General features: G+C 40.0%; 1 protein-coding gene across 1 annotated transcript; it reads left to right on the plus strand.

The window, feature by feature from the left end:
• Positions 1-409: 409 nt before the first annotated feature.
• Positions 410-3,794, plus strand: LOC142127196 (NIPA-like protein 2). The gene is made up of 3 exons (XM_075194324.1): positions 410-887; positions 2,705-2,793; positions 3,727-3,794. The coding sequence occupies exons 1-3, from the start codon at positions 790-792 to the stop codon at positions 3,792-3,794; spliced, it is 255 nt and encodes an 84-aa protein (XP_075050425.1). The 5' UTR covers positions 410-789.
• Positions 3,795-15,217: the final 11,423 nt, after the last annotated feature.

Here is a 15,217-nt window from a genome sequence, read left to right on the forward strand (position 1 = left end):
AAAGACAGTTCAGTCCCTAGAGATTTTTTAGGTGCTTTTATTTAACGCATAGTTGCCTACTCTCCCGGAATGTCCGGCAGACTCCCGTATTTCTTCGGTTCTCGCCCCCCGCACTCCTACCACCCCCGGGATCTTCCTGAAGCCAATGAGGAAAAGTTGGCAAGTATGCCTTCATTGCTGTGTGTACCATGGCACCCGGTCACCACTGCTCGTACATGCAGAGCAGCAATGAACAGAGAATACGTCCCAACTTTTCCACCCGCGGGACAAAGGTGTCCATTTAGGGATGGAGGGAGAGAGCCCTGAAATCTGGACTATCCCGCCTAAATCAGGACTGTTTGGAAGCAAACATGCAGAAAACTGAATGCATATCTCCTGTCTTTAGACAATAAGAAATAAGAGAGAAGCCAGAAAGCTAAATGTCACGGAATGGAGAAGTGGAGTTTTGTTTTTTTCTATTTACCCTCCACCCCCAGAAGGGCACATTCCCTGTAGTTCCCTGACTACACACCCCATATATATGTCTTTGATCTGCAAACTCTACACTCACCATGTTTTGTTTTGTGGTGCAGCTGGGTGTAAACGGAAATCTAATGCATACATAGTTCCCGGTCTGTTTATTTTGTCTTGTCTTATTTTTTATTTTTTTTGTTAGCGTAAAAGTGTTTCACAAATCCAGATGAGCTTTATGTTGTATGATTAATACATTAAACCATTTTTCCCTCTTTGTTTTTTTTTTTTCTACTTTCAGCTTCTGTGGCCGTGATTTCCGTAAAAGCTGTAGCTGGCATGATAGCAATGACCTTTAAGGGGTACATGCAGCTTACTTACGCCATATTCTACGTCATGGCCATTGTAATGGTCGCGTCGTGCATCTTTCAGGTCAAGTAAGTGATGCTTCTCTTGGCAGGATACTTGTCCTTCGTGACAGCCCTGATTGGTCATGATTTTGGCTAGACAGGACTTTCAGTAACAGAATCTTAATGACTTCAGTGTCTGTATTCAGAACACGGTAAACTTGTGAGTGATCTGTGTCCATTTTTTTTCTGCTTATTGAATTTAAAAATAATTTATAGAATGACCGACAGTATAATTAATCCTCCTTGCTAGAAGTCAATAGGGCTTCATTCTTAATCACTCTTATACATGTCAACTTTTGATGGTTGTTAAAGTACAACGCTCTATAAATAAACTCAAATAAATAATGTACCTTTGAGGGGAAATAAACATATTTACAGGACTCTTCTTGCTGAATTAAATAATGTTTCTAAGATGAAAACAACAAATGAAGCCTCACTTCAAAGTGTAGATCTGTTTGTAAATAACGCCCCAAATAAATGGTTGGTAAAAAAAAAGGAGCCCAACTGTTATGTAATATGTGTCTGACACCAAGAAATCAAATAGAAATTTTAATTTTAATGTTCACCATTCACCATAATTATATATAGTAAAAACTTTATGCAATAAAAAATGTTTAAAACTTTAAAATAAAATATCTACAACCAGGGGCTGAGTGGGCTTGGGGGGAATCTGGTTCCATAGTGGGCTACCTTGGGCTGGGTCATTGGTTTACTTGCATTTTTTTCCCCTTTAAAATGTTCCCAATAGGCTGCTGAGCCAAGTCTCGCCCCCCGATATAGAGGCTAAACCCACCAAGATTTGCCTTTAATAAAATTGCCGTTTCAAAGCATGCCGGCAAACGGCAAGAAATCGCCGGTTTTAGATAACCGACAATTGATACATTTACCCCAAAGTGTAGAAGGGGAGATAGTGCTGTATTGTGTGTCATCTACAAAATCACATTCTAGTACTGTAGTCTGTTTGAGATCGGATGTTGGCTTATTGTCCCCTTTAGCACTGCAGCACAGTGGCTCAATGGTTAGCACTTCTGCTTCACAGCACTGGAGTCAGGAGTACGATTCCCAACCGTGGCCTTATCTGTGTGGAGTTTGTATGTTCTCCCTGTGTTTGTGTGTGTTTCCTCTGGGTGCTCTGGTTTCCTCCCACACACCAAAAACATACTGGAAGGTAAATTGGCTGCTGTTAAATTGCCCTTAGTCTCTCTAGGTCTGTGTGTGTGTGTGTGTGTGTGTGTGTTGGGGGATTTAGATTGTAAGCTCCAATGGGGCAGGGACTGATGTGGATGAGTTCTCTGTACAGCGCTGCGGAAATAGTGGCGCTATATAAATAAATAGATGATGATGATGGAGATGGTGCCCAGAAACATTGGTCATGGCCGGTGAAGCCGAGATACCCATTTGAACTATTGGTGGCTAATAAAAACTGATTAAACTCGTACCACATCAGTGCCCTATTTTCCAGCTTAAAAACAAAATAGAGCCAAACATATAGCCTATACTTGTGTTGTTTTTATGTTGTTGTTGTTGTTGTTGTTTCAGCCATAAAGGTTATAGCTCAAAATAAGCATAGAACCTGACATGTAATTGTGACCATTCTTCACACCGGCTACAAGAGCATTTTCAGGGATTCATTTCAATTGTCTTTTTTATCTTTGTTTTTGTCTTGAGTTTGCTGTCGGAGGGGTAGTTGTTTATTTAATTTGGCTTCCTGAGTAGATTATGAAGTAATTTTAGGTTCTGCTGAATACCGTTCTCTATAAATATTTATGATGCTGGTATATCTTACAGCGTCTCTTACAATTGAAATGTCTACAATATTATTATTATTCTTTTTCTGTTTCTAGGTTTTTAAATCAAGCAATGAAACTTTACAATGCGACTGAAGTGGTGCCAATTAACTTTGTGTTTTTCACAACAAGTGCGATACTCGCAGGTACTGAGCAATTATATCATGGTTACTAAAACATACAATAAAACATTTTTATTGCGCCTTACAAATATTACATTTTGAAATCTGCCTGCAGCTAGTAAGTTATTGCTGGTTGTATTGATTTAAAAAAAATCCTGACTGTTCTGTCAGTAGTGTTTTATCAGAATAAGACACAGAAGTAGCGATGGTTACATGAAAAGACTTATTTCAATGTTTGTTTATAGCCTAATGTCAATACTTTCCTATAGCACCCCGATCTTTGTTTTTATGTGTTGTTTTTGGCCTAAGGCGTTTATTGACTAACTTAATAATGAGTTTGTGTTTGTTTGTTTTTAAAGTTTAGATTATTAGGTGATCATCTTAGTGCAAATTAGCTTGGCTTTAGTGTTGATGTTAAGTTCATGATGCCCACACTTAAATTAAAAGCTTTATTGTTAAATGCTCCCATTGAAAGAGGGTCTCCAGCCAAATTAAACTTTTAACCGGAAACCACCCTCCTACCCAATACAACCACGTGACTACTTCTCTGGGAATGCAATTGTCCCAAGGATTCTCCCCCGCCACACTTCCTCCATCACAGTAGTCTCCTGCCTGGGACAGGCTTGGATGTAAGTTGTATATGGCAGCTAATTGGTTGAAGGCCAAAGTTGTCCAATTAGCTGCCGTTCATGACCTGCCTTTAGCCCCTCCCACATTTTGCAGTCCTGTATCCTGAATACAGGACACAGTGATAGACATACAGTAGATGAGTATCTTCCTCTTAGAGTAACGTTTCTTCATGTTATTGTGACAATTAGATCGGGACAATGTGAAAGAGTTCTTGTACAAAACTATGTAAACCTATGTGTACTATAGAAAGCTGAGCACAGAAGGGATTGTTGTTTTTGGTTTTTTTCTATATGAGTAATTTTGTATTCTGTTTTTTTTTCCTTACAGGAGTAATATTTTATCAGGAATTTCGAGATGCAGCCTTATTGAATATATTCATGTTTCTGTTTGGGTAAGAAAATTGGTCATGGCATAAATGTTTAAGGCTACCCTAATATAAGAAACCCATATACCAAAGCTGTCTGTATTCAATAATTCCGTAAACAAGTGCTAACCATGTAGCTCAGTGGAAATGTTCCAGAGTGAAATGTATAACAGGAGAGATCTCTCTCTCTCTCTCTCTCTCTCTCTCTCTCTCTATATATATATTTCACTCTGGAACATTTCCACTGAGCTACATGGTTAGCACTTGTTTACGGAATTATTGAATACAGACAGCTTTGGTATATGGGTTTCTTATATTAGGGTAGCCTTAAACATTTATGCTCCCCTGTGTATATATGCATCCATATAGGGGATGGCCATACAGGGTGGGACATATATACATGGTGTATACCCATGCATGGGTTTCAGGGAGTGCATTCCATTGAGAGGACCAATCACAAGCCGCAGTCTCTTGATTTTGGCTTGTGATTGGCCCTTTTATTTACACACTTTCAACAGGGGCTGTAAGAGCAGTGGCGGAACCTCTGGAAAATTGTGTACACTAACAGCCTGAGGCTCCAACAAGATGGCAGTGCAGCTTTAAGGTTGCCTCACTTTTGTGATCAGTCTGGTGTTAATATAGGCTGTGAAGTGTTTTGTGGTCCTATTACTTTTCTGGTATAAACTTCCCATGTTGTATTATTTCTGAGATGCAGTACCTTTCACGGTTACTACATCACCTTCCTGTTGGAAGTACACCACACCATTCGCTACTTATAATGTGCCATTTTATAATGTGGCATTTTATGAGCTTTGTTTTCTTTACAGCCTATAAAATCACAAGGGACCAGTGACTGATATCATGGAAGCATGAGACACATAGGGGCTGATTCAAGTGCTTGAGATGTGCTGCTAAATATCACTGAGATGTCTGGCTGTGCAGATTTCAGGGTACTACGGTACCCCAATATCGCACATTTTCCTGCGCATCTATCAGGAAAAAGCTGCAATGTTGCTTTCCCACAGAGCGCCTTCATGACTATTCCAGAGACACTTTGCGGCACATCCCTAGTAATTAAATAGGCTCTATAGAGGCTAACCTCCCAGCTATGTTTCTGCGCACAAATAACGCAATTACGGTAATGAACACAGTTCTCATTTTTGCTTGCAGTTTTGCCCTATGAGGTGTGAGCAAAATTTAATGAAATTTATTTCCTAGAACATTTTGCAGTATCATAGCCACGAGGTTACTGTGAAACCTTTTGGCTAATTGAATTGGCCACATAGTGACATCATGCCTTCCTAGTGAATTGAGAAGCTAAATATTGGAAAAGATATTGTATCAGCCCATAAAATGTGTTTCCCAACTGTGTGTAGGTGACGTTAAACAATACATGTACAGATAATTAGGTTTTTTTTCTCAATCATCCACCATGAACTTGTGATTGGTTGAAGTTGCCCATTTATATGAAGATTCAGCCACTTGGAGGATGTCCTAGATGGAAGATTCTCATGTAAAAATCACAACCTGCAGACTGGGTGCTGGTAATTACTTTGATGTTAATCTCTACCTCCAATTAGCTGGTGTAATATCCTGCTGATATCTCCTGCTGAGGAGTACGCACCTATCGCGATCTCTGTTCAGTTTGGCCACAGCGCAGGTTTGCTGGTCCTTTGGGATGCCAGGGTCATAAATCCATCCATGCATTAACAATTGCAATTAATTTACTCTGATAGAGTTTTAATGAATGAAAAGTACATGAAAAACATACAAAAAAATTAATCAGAATCTATCTATCTATCTATATATATATATATATATATATATATATATATGTGTATCTTTACTTTTTTTGTATGTCAAACAAACACAGTTGTGAGTGTAGCAGAAGACCACTACCATTAGACAAACCTAGTTGGTTGCCTAGGGCGCCAATGGTTAGGGAGAGCCTAAAACACTGAGGGCCTGATTCATGATTGGACGTAAGTCCGTTTGGGTGGTGTATCAAACTTGAAATTGCTCTGCGTGTTCTCAACTTGTGTGCAAGTTGTGTCCGACCCTGACTCAGCCCCTGATTGAGAGCCCTCACAGAGGGGGGTAGCTGCTCAGTGAGAATTGCAGCATATCAAAGTTTACAAATATCAATGTTCAAAGAAGAGAAATAGTGGCAAACCATCGTAGAGAGAGTAGACATGCCATTGTATAATGCGTAAATATAAACCTTCATAGGATCAGCATGAGGAAAGATACTATTCGTCCTCAATTATATTTTTTTACTGACCTTGCTCTGGACACTAATTGTGGAGTAAAAGTTAAAATAAAATATGGGAAGCCCCCTTAAGTGTGCACCAGATTGTATAAGTCACTTGTTAGACCACACCTTGAAAACAGAGGTAAGTTTTAGAGGTATATATTGTGGCACGAGCGCACACAACTTCTTGCTTTGTACTTTGCTTTATTTGTCAGGATGGAAAAGTAAATCATAGTTCAACACACTGTTTTGTGACCCTAATGCTAAATTATACAGAGACCAACTCTCTAGACCCCAGAAAACATTTTCAGCTCTACAACTTACATAATTAACAACTCTAGCTTAAATACCTAACACTCATCTCACCGCCATAGCTTGATGGACAGGTGACACCCCCACCTGGCCTTTATAGAAGAGTTCTCTTCAGGTGCTATCCTTGTTTAGCCTTACTACAGACACACCTTGTCAGGTGCTGTTGGCTGTGGAAAAAGATAACTCCAAACTACTTCAAAATATGTAAGTTAAATCACACTCTGTACTATTATTTTGTCACACATATGTTCTCCACCTGTGTATCTGTAAACTAGCTGTATAAATGTGTAACTCTGCCTGCAGGCTTGACCTGCAGACTGTCATATAAATATCCAACTCCTCTCTTTAATGTATATACACATATATACATACACAAATATATATACACATATATATGTATATATATTTATATTTATGTGTATATATACATATATACACACATATACATAAACACACAAACACACACATATATATATATATATATATATATATATATAAAATATTAAAATCTGCATCCGTTGTGAGAACATTTTTTAGGACTATAGTGACTGGACACACTCTGTGGCAAAACCAAGACCCCAAAAACTTGGATCAATGACAAGCAATTTCCTTTAGATTATATATATAAACCAAACAAACAAATGAAATTGCCAAAGGTGGCAATTTATATATTTATGATTTGGCAAAATATTGAATAGAATATGATTGAGGTTAGGAAACGTTGTTGGGGATGACTTGCATTAGCGAGCGACTTATGCTTCTGTTGTACTTGTAGGTCATTTACACAGCTCGAAACCCAAAAGATGTGCTGGTGTCCATGTATCACTTTGCCCACATGTCATATGTAATTAAAACGCCTCATAGCTTTGATGAATTTATGGAGGACTTCTTGCAGGGCAGAGGTATGTATCAGCATATCGGCTTTCACATTATATTTATAAAAGTGCAATGAATTGAACATGGTAATGACTGCAGAAATAAATTGTGCAGTTTTATATTACACCAGGATGACACTGTAATATATTACTATAATGACACGATCATCATCATCATTTATTTATATAGCGCCAGTAAATTCCATAGCACTTTACATTTGGGAAAATAAATTGTTTTGTATGCCCCCTTCGCTGCAGGTGAGTGAATGACTACCAGGTATGATTAATGTACGGGCTCACAGACATGACTAAAATGACTGGCAGGACCAGAGTAGTTAAATCTCCTCTGGTGCCCAGAAAAATAACCTCTTTTTGTGGAAGGACTCCCTTCTGAGTTGTCCGGGATAGACAGACAGATTATTTTTAAGATACATGTTACTATTTCCCTTTGTCGGTAGCCATGACGAGGCTCCAAGTCAGAGGCTCTGGAACCAGTGATAGTAAAGGGAATTAGACATACTATCGAGAGTTGAGACAAGAGTCTGAGGTAGTTGACAGTGCATTGTGGTATTGGCCTCTCCTGTCTGGGAGTCAAGTGATGTGAACATGGGGTACGCTTATAGTAACCTCCAGAAAGTGCATATAATCCAACTCTGCCCAACCGACACAACAGAGTGAGAGCCCAGGCCTGTGTTGGAACTGAGGAGGGAAAGAAGATCAAGATGTTTTGAGGCGAATAAACCTACCTCCCAACACTTACGATTACTGATTCTGGATGACTTTACGCCCTCCATAAAGGGGACCGGTTGTGGCACATTAGTGGCCATAACTATTTCCCCCGAGGTCCTTTCTAGCACTTCTGAAAGGATAGGTTGTCCACAACAAAACTCCCCTCCACTGAAGATAGATCCTTTACTTGCCACATCCGTTCCAACATACCTTCCAACATTTCCAGCAAGTAGGGACAAATGTCTTGGATAAAGACATAGCAGCACAGTCCCCAGGATCCTGACCTTCCTGCAAAAATTGGGACAGTAGAGAATATGGTTACGTTTTTATACTGCGACCAGACAGCAAACCCACAGGTTTTTTAGCTTATCTCATCTTCAAACCCATTTGCTTTAGCTCCATATATATACCTGCACTAATAAAACTCAGACTATCAAATCAGCTTGGGAGGTAGGAATTAACTGAGAGACAGAGAAAATGTCCTCAGAGAGAGAGAGATAGAATGCAAGCTCTTGCTGTTAACTGTATTATGTACAACCATTTATTAATGGTTCCAAGAGTGGAATACAAGATGTAATCGTTATGCAAAACGTATTGTGTTTATTGTATTAGATGATGAAAGAGTGATTATCTGGCACCTTTTACTTTAACACATAGTGGTTGTACTGTGTTACTATGTATGTGTCTATATTTCAAACATTTATCCTGTTGCAAAACATGCCTGTGCAGGTGCACCTATTCACATTTTCATCCACAAAAAGTTGATATTGGTAGGACTGAAATAGTACCCTGGTGGCTGAACCACAAGAGTTGCAGAGATAGTTGGCTAGGTAAATGTGCCTACACCTTACAACCAGTGAACAGGGGGTTACAAAATTGCGTAGAATATGGGACTCGGCATTGCAGAGATATGAGAATCTCCAAAGCATGATGCATGGTAGATTGACAGTGTACCCGACACAGCCTATCTCCAAGCATACCTATAGCCACAAAAGTTCCCTAGAGGTTGATACCCCACCAAGTAAATAATTAAGAGACTGAGCTATTTTCAGAATGTGAAAACTTTTAGTGTTTATTGTTACAAGGTACTTTCACTTTCAAAAATAAACAAGGATTATGACAAGCAGCAGTGAGTGTTGAAAGGATGAAGTGCCACTTTGACTCTAAAAATGTAAGGGAGCAGTTAAGGAAAATACCCCAAATGTGAGACAGTGGTCAGCCTATTCTCTCTATTGTTAGGGGGAAGCAGCAGAGAGAGATTCAATTGGGACTCTCTCCTGTTAGGATCCAGGGGAGCAAACAGAGGCAGTTTAAATGTCCTGAGACTGGTGCATCTGCTCCCCCAAGAAGTTAGAGCCCAGATCAAATTGGAGGATAGTGCGCTCCACTGCCATTTTCCACAATGTGCAAAGGATTGAATAAGGTGCGCCACTTTGAGATTTATTTTCTGCCATTGTGAATAGCAGCAGTAAGGTAGAGGGAGGATGGACCAATTGAAGAGCCTATCAAAAATGTACATGCCAGTGGTGAGGAAGAGGTTGTCCCCATCCAATCCAGGATAAATTTCAGACAGGCTGGAGCAAGTGAGGAGCCTGTTGTACTGGCAAATAGGTAGCGTTAACCCCACCAAAACTTATAAACAAATGTAGAGGCCTGAGGAAGCATGCAAATTATCTTGATTTCTATAAAATGCACAGCGTGGAAGTTCTTAGTGTTTACACCACAATACCATAAGAAATACCAATAAAGACACGGACATCAAATTAACATTGGAATAAAATAGGATTTATTAAATGACTTAATACTGAACCTAAAGAGCTGAAAAGGCAGACGAGAGCAGGGCAGTCAGCAAACACAAAACCAATAACGTTGGAAAGGTCAGACCGTAGTACCACCAACCCAGGATCATACCTTATCTATTGGCCAATGCGAAATATCTGTCCAACGGCAAGACTACACCCCCTTATAACCGCCAGTAGAATCTTCAACATACCGGCACAGAGTCCCACTCACTGGACCCAACACATGTGATGACAACACGAACCAAAAGAGGGAGTAGTGACCTATGATGAGATAACCGAGGCACCATATGCAAACTTACCGACTGCACTGCTCTCCCACCAAAAACAGAAACAATAAAAGACCAAACCTTAATACTGCCAGGTGGGCGGGAGGAATCCGGAAGCAGAGAGACAGATCTACTGAAGCACATTGACCTATATAAAACTAAACCACTCCCCTCCCGAGTCTTATTGGATAAAAGATTAATAGAACCCTATAGGCTAAACACCCATCACTCACACACGTGATTTTACCTGCATTAAGGCTAATGGCCACACTTCCCTAAGAAAGAGGACGTAGGAGTTTGTACAGAGAAACTGGGAAAGTGGAGCAGAAACATTTTTGTTCCTGTACTGGGAGTTCCAATTGAAGCTCTTATTTGTGACAAATTGTAGTAATGGTTTACATCCCAGACCCAACAGCTTACTGCTCAGTAAGCTTCAGAGGGCTGAAAGAAGTGTTGTGTAATTGAAGAAGTACATGGGTATTCAACACTGAACTTGCTAAAAGTTAGCTGGACCTTCGCATGTGGGGGCATGCTTTCTGCAGTGTGATGTTGACTTGTTTGCCCCACAAGATGCATTTTTTTCTCCCTGAAGGTCTAGAGACATATTTAACCAGTAATTGGTTCCCAAGCAAGAAGTTGCAAGCATGGAAAGTTGTTAGAACTGTTGTGGTCAGTTTCCCATTTATGTGGCAGAGTAGATAAGGAGTCTAGTCCTGACACTGTGGGCTATGACTGAAAAGAAAACACCTGCCGATGTGCTGTGCCAAAGGAGGAGGTGGTTTCCTATCAGGAGCAACAGCCTGTAATTATAGAGTAGCCTGCAGAGGCATGGAGAGCTGATGCCAGGCTTGAGCAGAATGGAATGGAGCATAAGTTTAATGGTACATCAAGGGTGCTCCCAGAAGCTCCCATCAATTTACAGGCAATACTGGAGCTAGAAAATTTGTCTTATGAGGTCAGTTGCTCTAAATTGTGTAGTGAAAAACTTATTGAGTTTGTTGAGCAACAATGACAGAGATGGTGTGTGATTCAGAATATCCATTGCATTTATATTTTTATATTATATATATATATATATATATATATATATATATATATATATATATTTGTTATATACATATATACATTAGAGATGTGCACTGACCCCCGTGTTTTGGTTTTGAATGTGGTTCTGGTTCTAAAATGTCTTCGTGTTTTGATTTTGTTACAGGTTTTGCCCAAAAATCCTGAAACGTTTTGGTCATGGTTTTTAATCTGGATTTAATTAAAAACTGTGAAAAGGATGTAATTTTGAGCTGTTTTTGCTCCTATATTATTATTTATAGCATTAACATTCATTTACAGTCTATTTTCTAATGATATTTTCACAACTGTCCAAATTTTCACTAATTTTGACAAAAGTTTGCAGAGAGCTGGCTGGCTAAAATTAGTGACAGAATAATGGCAATTTACAAATAGATACAGTCCCTATTTCTGCTTTCATTTTCTTTTAATTCAATTCCATGTCTCACATTACATTAATGTGGGGCAGGTTCAAAATTTATTTTTTTTCTTTTTAAATGTAAGACCATGTGTGGTAAAGACATAACGAGCTCAGTTAGTGGGATATACCTCTCTTCATATCCTCTATCTGGGCCTGCTTCATTAAGGCTCGTGAAAAGAACACTTTGTGCTTTTTTAAAAAAAATGCTCATAAATCGGACGTACACGTCTGTGTTCAACTAGAAGCGGGTAGGAAGAAACCTCTCTTGCTGAATACAGGTAAACTCTGCATATACAGCACTTGCTATATGGAGCTAGTAATAACACTCTGCACGGTACGTACAATACATGTAATATAAAGTCCCAGGAGCACACACAGAGAAAAGTATTCAAGTATTGTCACTTGTTAATAATATAGTCGTTAATGAAAAAACATTTAAAAAGTATAAAAAAAATTTTTCAATCCAACACATTAATCGTGAGGTTATTAATATCGACTGTACATAAAATGCACTTGAACAGTTACTCCTGATTGCAGACGCATGTTCCAGCTGTATACACAGCCGTCATCACTATCACTGTATCACTTGCACCTGTAGCTGGTGCAAGTGATACAACAGTAAAACACGTACCTTAGAGATACCCAAAGCTTCAAACAGAATCTGCTACGTGCGCTGGAGCTTGGCACGCCCTTACTGTACACTGACTACGTGCATACGCCCAGTCCCCTCCACGTTCCACCCATGACATCGTAGCCTGTAGTAAGTGTTCTCTTGTGCCCAAAGATGAATTGGATGTTCTTGTATTCACTGGTACATAGTCCGTTCCTGGACATGTGCAGTACAACTTAACGCATAATACAGCATGTGTCGCCATTTATGTTTCTTAATTAATTAGCCCCTCTTACCATAGCTTGGACTCGGTGGTTACAGAGATCTACAGAATGTGCACCTGTGTGTATTACCATCACAGATGAAATGCAGGTTGCTAGTCTGGTCCACTGAGGGGAAGATTTATGAAAACCTCTAAAAAAGGAAAAGTGGAGATGTTGCCTATAGCAACCAATCACATTCTAGCTGTCATTTTGTAGAATGTGCGTGCTAAACGATGGCTAGAATCTGATTGGTTGCTATAGGCCAGGGTTTCCCAAACCCAGTCCTCAGGGCTCCCCAACAGTGCAGGTTTTCTGGATCACATGTGACATAATTAGTACCACCTGTGGATCTGTAACAGTGTGTCAGTTAGTAATGAATACACCTGTGCTCCAGCAAGGAGATATGGAAAACCTGCAATGTTGGGGAGCCCTGAGGACTGGGTTTGGGAAACCCTGGCCTATAGCAACCAATCAGATTCTAGCCATCGTTTAGACCACAGCCAGAATTACACTGTAATTCAATCCAAATGGGCTCAAGGCTTTAAACTCACAGTGCATTGCAGCATTACCAACTGTATACTCACAGAATTGCCTAGGTGTGTGAAAAGAAAACTTCAGAGCACATAAATTTAAGCGAATATATGTCCATGTTTCTTGTTGCATTTTCCCTCTGTGGTGCTAGCACTGTAAAACGGCAAAGGATGGAATGGGGAGGGGGTTCCATTAATAAAACCCATTTGCACATAAAATGATTCAAATTAAAGGCACTCAGCAGGCTGCACAAGAGATATTCATGTATGAAACGGGTGGAACTTTGGCTACTCACACTAGAGATGGGCGCTACTCAAGAGACATTTGTAACAGATTTAACAAATGTATGGCATTTTAGTCGATTAATTTTCTGCTGCTGCGTTCCTGTGCAAGTTTTTTTTTTTGTTTAATGGATTGCAGTGCTCTACAGGCAAGTGATATCCTCCATCGCTAATTTAGGGCACAATTATTAACATTATTTTTGTACGTATAGCAGAAATGTGCATTTACTAAATCAGTGGGCTGACCAATACCAGAATGATTTTACTGCAAGTAAATGCATTGGCTGTAGATGGTTGTCCGACTCCTGGCTCTGCAGACAAAATCCCGAGTTCTGTTTGCAAACTTACCTAAAAGTAGTACCTGACAATGCTAGAGAATGATATGCATGTATGCGTCAGATTTTTTTCATGTTTCTTTTACATGCATAGCAGTCCTAGCGGTGCACGTGTAGCCAGGCCCAGAGCTGGATTAAGGTTCTGGGGGGCCCGGGGCACTTAAGACAGGGGGGCCCCATATTGTCGAATATGATATTCATTTTAAACAAATAAACAGGCAATGCTATGTGCACTACTGTTAGATGCACACAACTCTGCCTTCACAAGAATAACAGTGTGAAGTAGGACATACCTCCCAACTGTCCTTGTAGTCAGACCAAATCCTAACTAAGTGAGACAGTCACCCAAATTCTGGACAGTCCCACCATATTGAGAACAGTTGGAAGATGGCCCTGCTCTCTCCTACCTGCTGTTGTCACTTTCACCCCCTGTGGCTGCTGGTGTCTTAAGCTCAGTTGCTGCTTGTGTAGATTCTGGAATGTCGGGGCCTATTTTGAAACAAAAACAGGTACATAAAGTTTAGGAGTCCCCAAAGAGTCCGGTTAATAAATCAGTAGCACAACCTTTAATAATTAGGCCTCCCTCCCTGCAACCAGCCCCAAATTTGGAATTAAATTAAATTAATACTATTCACTTTTAATAATAGAACTATTTTCCCCAAGCAGCCCCGACATTAAATTAATAGCATACACATTTAATAAACTTATTTCCCTCTCCACCAAACAGCCTGGTGTAAATGAATAGCATTTACATGTAATAATTAAACCTATTTTTCAAAACCATTGCCAACATTTTATAATTCATATTCACATTTAATAAATAGCACTCCTTCTCCCCAAACTCAAGCACACATTAAATACCTCACAATCACTCCACAAATAATTAACAAAATAACCTTACTATATGTAAGTATATATTGGTTATCCCTAACAGCCTAGTCCAGCTAAGCACTAGCAGGCCTGATTTGTTGCAAGGCAACAGAGCTAGCATGGAGGCATATTACATTTTGTACATTATACGTTTCCATATAAAGTAAGTGTATGTCCTCTTTAGGAGAGCTAACAGAATGAGTGGCCATAATTTTGTCATTTTTCCCATAATGCCCACTTTTAGAAATGCTACTTCCCTGGGGCATGGAGAGAGGGTCCACAATGAATAGACAATCTAGGTCTGAGCACATCGTACTTCTCTGTTCTCCATTTATATCCCCAACATCCCACTCCTCAATCCTCTTCTTCATCTTAATCCTCTATCTTCCCTCTCACTCCTCATTCCCCACCTACTTAGCATGTTCAATCCCCTTCTCATCAGCGTTGGTTTCCCTTCCTGGGTTGTCACTCTGCAACCCCCTCTATTTGTATAATCACCCCCTCTCCTTGTCCATAAATCACCCCCTCCTTGTCCATAAATCACCCCCTCTCCTTGTCCATAAATCACCCCCTCTCCTTGTCCATAAATCACCCCCTCTCCTTGTCCATAAATCACCCCCTCTCCTTGTCCATAAATCACCCCCTCTCCTTGTCCATAAATCACCCCCTCTCCTTGTCCATAAATCACCCCCTCTCCTTGTCCATAAATCACCCCCTCTCCTTGTCCATAAATCATCCCCTCTCCTTGTCCATAAATCACCCCCTCTCCTTGTCCATAAATCACCCCCCCCTCCTTGTCCATAAATCACCCCCTCCTTGTCCATAAATCACCCCCTCTCCTTGTCC

This window comes from Mixophyes fleayi, unplaced genomic scaffold (genome assembly GCF_038048845.1).
Source record: "Mixophyes fleayi isolate aMixFle1 unplaced genomic scaffold, aMixFle1.hap1 Scaffold_29, whole genome shotgun sequence".
Lineage (NCBI taxonomy): Eukaryota > Metazoa > Chordata > Amphibia > Anura > Limnodynastidae > Mixophyes > Mixophyes fleayi.